We start from the raw sequence: 6,000 nt of genomic DNA, 5'->3' as shown, positions 1-6,000 counted from the left end.
CTATTCCTCCCACTGACACCATTGAGGAGCACTATTCCTCCCACTGACACCAATGAGGGGCACTATTCCTCCCACTGATACCAATGATGGGACACTATTCCTCCCACTGACACCAATGATGGGACACTATTCCTCCCACTGACACCAATGATGGGACACTATTCCTCCCACCTGACACCAATGATGGGACACTATTCCTCCCACTGATACCAATGATGATACACTATCCCTCCCACTGATACAATGATGGGGCACTATTCCTCCCACTGACACCAATGATGGGACACTATTCCTCCCACTGACACAATGATGGGACACTATCCCTCCCACTGATACCAATGATGGGACACTATTCCTCCACTGATACCAATGATGATACACTATCCCTCCACTGACCACCAATGATGGGACACTATTCCTCCCACTGACACCAATGATGGAGCACTATTCCTCCCACTGACACCAATGATGGGGCACTATTCCTCCCACTGATACCAATGATGGGACCACTATTCCTCCCACTGACACCAATGATGGGACACTATTCCTCCCACTGACACCAATGATGGGACACTATTCCTCCCACTGACACCAATGATGGGACACTATCCCTCCCACTGACACCAATGATGGGACACTATTCCTCCCACTGATACCAATGATGAATACACTATGCCTCCCACGGACACCAATGATGGGACACTATTCCTCCACTGACACCAATGATGGAGCACTATTCCTCCCACTGACACCAATGATGGGGCACTATTCCTCCCACTGATACCAATGATGGGACACTATTCCTCCCACTGACACCAATGATGGGACACTATTCCTCCCACTGACACCAATGATGGGACACTATTCCTCACACTGATACCAATGATGGGGCACCATTCCTCCCACTGACACCAATGATGGGGCACTAATCTTCGCACTGACACCAATGATGGGGACACTATTCCTCCCACTGACACCAATGATGGGACACTATTCCTCCACTGACACCATGATGGGACACTATTCCTCCCACTGACACCAATGATGGGACACTATTCCTCCCACTGACACCAATGATGGGACACTATTCCTCCCACTGACACCAATGATGGGACACTATCCTCCCACTGACACCAATGATGGGACACTATTCCTCCCACTGACACCAATGATGGGACACTATTCCTCCCACTGATACCAATTGATGGGACACTATTCCTCCCACTGACACCAATGATGGGACACTATTCCCTTCTACTGATACCAATGATGGGACACTATTCCTCCCACTGACACCAATGATGGGACACTATTCCTCCCACTGACACCAATGATGGGACACTATTCCCTTCTACTGATACCAATGATGGGACACTATTCCTCCCACTGACACCAATGATGGGACACTATTCCTCCCACTGACTCCGTATGAAGTCTGCTAATGAACATCTGAAAGATTTAGAGGAGGAACTGGGGGAAAGTGCTGTGATCAGAGGAGACCAAAAGGGGACCTACTGAATATTAGGTGGTCATGAAGTGAGAGCTGATCAGTGAGATAGAGAAGAGATTTGTGAATTCTCTACAATGAGTGAATTAATATAATGAATGAATGGAGTGAATGAATGAATAGAGTGAATGAATGGAGAAGAATGGAGTGAATGAATGAATGGAGAGAATGGAGTAAATGAATGAATGAGTGAATGAATGAATGGAGTGAATGAATGAATGGAGTGTATGAATGGAGAGAATGAATGGTGTTTGGGGCTGGACAAGGATACTGATTTCATTGTCTCTTTGCTGTAGAAGATCTCGAAGCTTCTTCATTTCTTCGGGACGGACACTAGAAGATCCCGGTCCTTTCTGTGGTGGTCTCAGGAGAAGAGATTCCGACGGTTTCAGATGGTTTCCGGTCACGGAAAAGTCTCTGGGAGGCAAACAAAAAGAAAAGGGAATATATTATCTTCATATATCTTTCAAATTGTTAGCCTAGTAGAAAAATAAAATGCATATGAGTATTTCGAAGTAAAGTGGATCCTCGGTTTACGAATAACGCAGTTAACGAGCGTTTTAAATAACGAGCAACTTTTTTTTTTTATTCAAGCTAAATGGGGTGTGCGGAAACGCATTTCCCCAGAGGTGCGGGGGGCGCCGGTGACACTAGGAACGGTTAGAGGCCGTTCGGAAATACTCAGAATCACTTGGAAATACTCAGTTCCCGAGTGTTTCCGTACCTTTCCGAGATCAGCCGAGCTGTCCCCGAGTATTTTCGAGGCTCTCTGGCGCCCCCCCATCTCTGGCCACATGCGGTATTGCATGCCATAGAAGTCAATGTAGAATGAATTATCTTGTGTTTCCATTGACTTCTATGGGGAAACTTGCTTTGATATGCAAGTGCTTTGGATTACAAGCATTCTTGTAATGGGCGCTGTGCTGATAATCAATGTGCTGATTATCAGCACAGACCCCCCCTCTGACAGGGAGAGCCGCCGATCGATCGTCTCTCCCTGTCAGTGCGAACCGAGGAATGCAATTTACCTGCACTTCCAGGTTCACGTGATGATCAGCTGTGATTGGTCACAGCTGATCACGTGGTAAGAAGCTTCCTTACCACGATCGGAGATGCAGGGTGTCAGAGGCAGTAACAGGTCCTCTTTATGGAGAGATCGGAGGGGGGGGGGGCGCTCTGTAAACTTTATTTTTTAAAACTGGCGCCTTTAAGAGGCCAGTAATTCGGGAAGTGATGTCATGACATTGCAATATCGGTAAAATATCGGTCATTTATTTGACCGATACTTCTGAAAAAGTCAATATTGGCCGCACTGATAATCGGTCAATCCCTACAGTGTTCCATGACGGCGCAATTACAAGTTGAAGTAGCACAGTGCTAAATGGCAAAAAATGGCCTGGTCATGAAGGGGGTAAAACCTTCCGGAGGTCAAGTGGTTAAATGCGGAACTTCTGATTCCTTACCTTCAGTACAGTAAAGCCGTAGTGAATTTTCCGCATGTCTGCGCCAATGTCTAAGGCGCTCTCGGGGTCTCCATCATCGAGGAAATTGTGTATCTGCTCATCCAGCCTGCAAAAAAATGGAATAAAAAATCTCAGACTAAAGCAAATTCTGTGACAATAAACCACAACTGTCAGATCACCAACTGTTACTGCCTGAGAGACACAAGAGACACAAGAGACACACGAGACACAAGAGACACAAGGGACACAAGGGATACAAGAGATACAAGAGACACAAGAGAGACAAGAGACACAAGGGATACAAGGGATACAAGAGATACAAGAGACACAAGGGACACAAGGGATACAAGAGACACAAGGGACACAAGGGATACAAGAGACACAAGGGACACAAGGGATACAAGAGACACAAGGGACACAAGGGATACAAGAGACACAAGGGACACAAGGGATACAAGAGACACAAGGGATACAAGAGACACAAGGGACACAAGAGACACAAGGGGACACAAGGGATACAAGAGACACAAGGGACACAAGGGATACAAGAGACACAAGGGACACAAGGGATACAAGAGACACAAGGGACACAAGGGATACAAGAGACACAAGAGACACAAGAGAGACAAGACACACAAGAGACACAAGAGAGACAAGGGACACAAGGGACACAAGAGACACAAGAGACACAAGAGAGACAAGACACACAAGAGACACAAGACACACAAGACACACAAGAGACACAAGAGACACAAGAGACACAAGAGACACAAGAGACACAAGGGACACAAGAGACACAAGAGACACAAGAGACACAAGAGACACAAGAGACACAAGGGATACAAGGGAGACAAGGGACACAAGGGATACAAGAGACACAAGGGATACAAGGGATACAAGGGATACAAGAGACACAAGGGATACAAGGGAGACAAGGGACACAAGAGACACAAGGGATACAAGAGACACAAGGGATACAAGGGACACAAGGGATACAAGAGACACAAGGGATACAAGAGACACAAGGGACACAAGAGACACAAGGGATACAAGAGACACAAGGGATACAAGGGACACAAGAGACACAAGGGATACAAGGGATACAAGGGATACAAGAGACACAAGGGATACAAGGGAGACAAGGGACACAAGAGACACAAGGGACACAAGGGACACAAGAGACACAAGAGACACAAGGGATACAAGGGATACAAGGGATACAAGGGATACAAGAGACACAAGGGACACAAGGGACACAAGAGACACAAGGGATACAAGGGATACAAGGGACACAAGGGACACAAGAGACACAAGAGACACAAGAGACACAAGGGAGACAAGGGAGACAAGGGACACAAGAGACACAAGGGACACAAGGGAGACAAGGGAGACAAGGGACACAAGAGACACAAGGGACACAAGGGACACAAGAGACACAAGAGACACAAGGGACACAAGGGATACAAGGGACACAAGAGACACAAGAGACACAACTAGACACAAGGGATACAAGGGATTTCACTTTTTCCACATTTTGTTATGTTACAGCCTCATTCCAAAAATGATTACATTCATTATTTTCCTCAAAATTCGACAAACAATCCCCCAATGACAACGCGAAAGAAGTTTGGTTGAAAATCTTTGCAAATGTATTACAAATAAAAAAGGAAATAAAATCCCATGTATCCCAGGCTCCTCCCATGTACACAAACCTCCCAGGCTCCTCCCATGTACACAAGTCTCACAGGCTCCTCCATGTACACAAGTCTCCCAGGCTCCTCCCATGAGCACAAGCCTCCCGGGCTCCTCCCATGAGCACAAGCCTCCCGGGCTCCTCCCATGAGCACAAGCCTCCCGGGCTCCTCCCATGAGCACAAGCCTCCCGGGCTCCTCCCATGTACACAAGCCTCCCGGGCTCCTCCCATGTGCACAAGCCTCCCGGGCTCCTCCCATGTGCACAAGCCTCCCGGGCTCCTCCCATGTGCACAAGTCTCACAGACTCCTCCCATGTACACAAGTCTCACCCCATGAACATAAGTATCACAGACTACTCCCATGTCTCATAGACTCCTCCCATGTACATAAGTATCACAGGCTCCTCCCATGTGATACTCATGTACATGGGAGGAGCCTGTGATACTCATGCACATGGGAGGAGCCTGTGATACTCATGCACATGGGAGGAGCCTGTGATACTTATGCAACACGGGAGGAGCCTGTGATACTTATGCACACGGGAGGAGTCTGTGATACTTATGTACATGGGAGGAGCCTGTGATACTCATACTTATGTACATGGGAGGAGCCTGTGATACTTATGTGCATGGGAGGAGCCTGTGATACTAATGTACATGGGAGGAGCCTGTCATACTTATGTACATGGGAGGAGCCTGTGATACTAATGTACATGGGGAGGAGCCTGTGATACTTATTGTACATGGGAGGAGCCTGTGATACTTAGTTGTACATGGGAGGAGCCTGTCATACTTATTGTACATGGAGGAGGCCTGTGATACTTATGTACATGGGAGGAGCCTGTGATACTTATGTACATGGAGGAGTCTGTGATACTTATGTACATGGGAGGAGCCTGTGATACTTATGTACATGGGAGGAGTCTGTGATACTTATGTACATGGGAGGAGCCTGTGATACTTATGTACATGGGATTTTTTTTTCAGTTTTTATTTTTTATAAATTTGCAAAGATTTCACACAAACTTCTTCATGTTGTCATTACGGGGGATTGTTCGTAGTTTGTATATTTTAAAGAAAATAATGAATTTAATCTATTTTGGAATAAGGCTGTAACATAACAAAATGTGGAAAAAGTGAAGCGCTGTGAATACTTTCTGTATATTACAGTCGGGATAACAGGTTGTTGATAAAAATATTTACTAAGGACTGGAATTCCTCTCTTGGGATGAATTGAACAGACGAGCAGTGAGCGGCGCGGAGGAGAACGGCGCGGGGGGGGGGCGTCCTGTATGGCGGTCCCGGCACTCTTCTCCCCCTATGACAAGTGTGAATA

General features: G+C 46.7%; 1 protein-coding gene across 1 annotated transcript in view; it reads right to left on the bottom strand.

Annotated features, from left to right (window-relative positions):
• The window catches only part of KIF6 (kinesin family member 6), a 336,021-nt gene that overhangs the window by 212,646 nt on the left and 117,375 nt on the right, over positions 1–6,000 (bottom strand). The window contains exon 11 of the mRNA XM_040347859.1: positions 2,971–3,076. Within this exon, the coding sequence (XP_040203793.1) occupies positions 2,971–3,076 (106 nt within the window). The remainder of the gene's footprint in view (positions 1–2,970; positions 3,077–6,000) is intronic.

This window comes from Rana temporaria, chromosome 4, assembly GCF_905171775.1.
Source record: "Rana temporaria chromosome 4, aRanTem1.1, whole genome shotgun sequence".
NCBI classification, from domain to species: domain Eukaryota; kingdom Metazoa; phylum Chordata; class Amphibia; order Anura; family Ranidae; genus Rana; species Rana temporaria.
The sequence above is the reverse complement of the archived record's forward strand: the minus strand, read 5'-3'. Positions and strand labels throughout refer to the sequence as shown.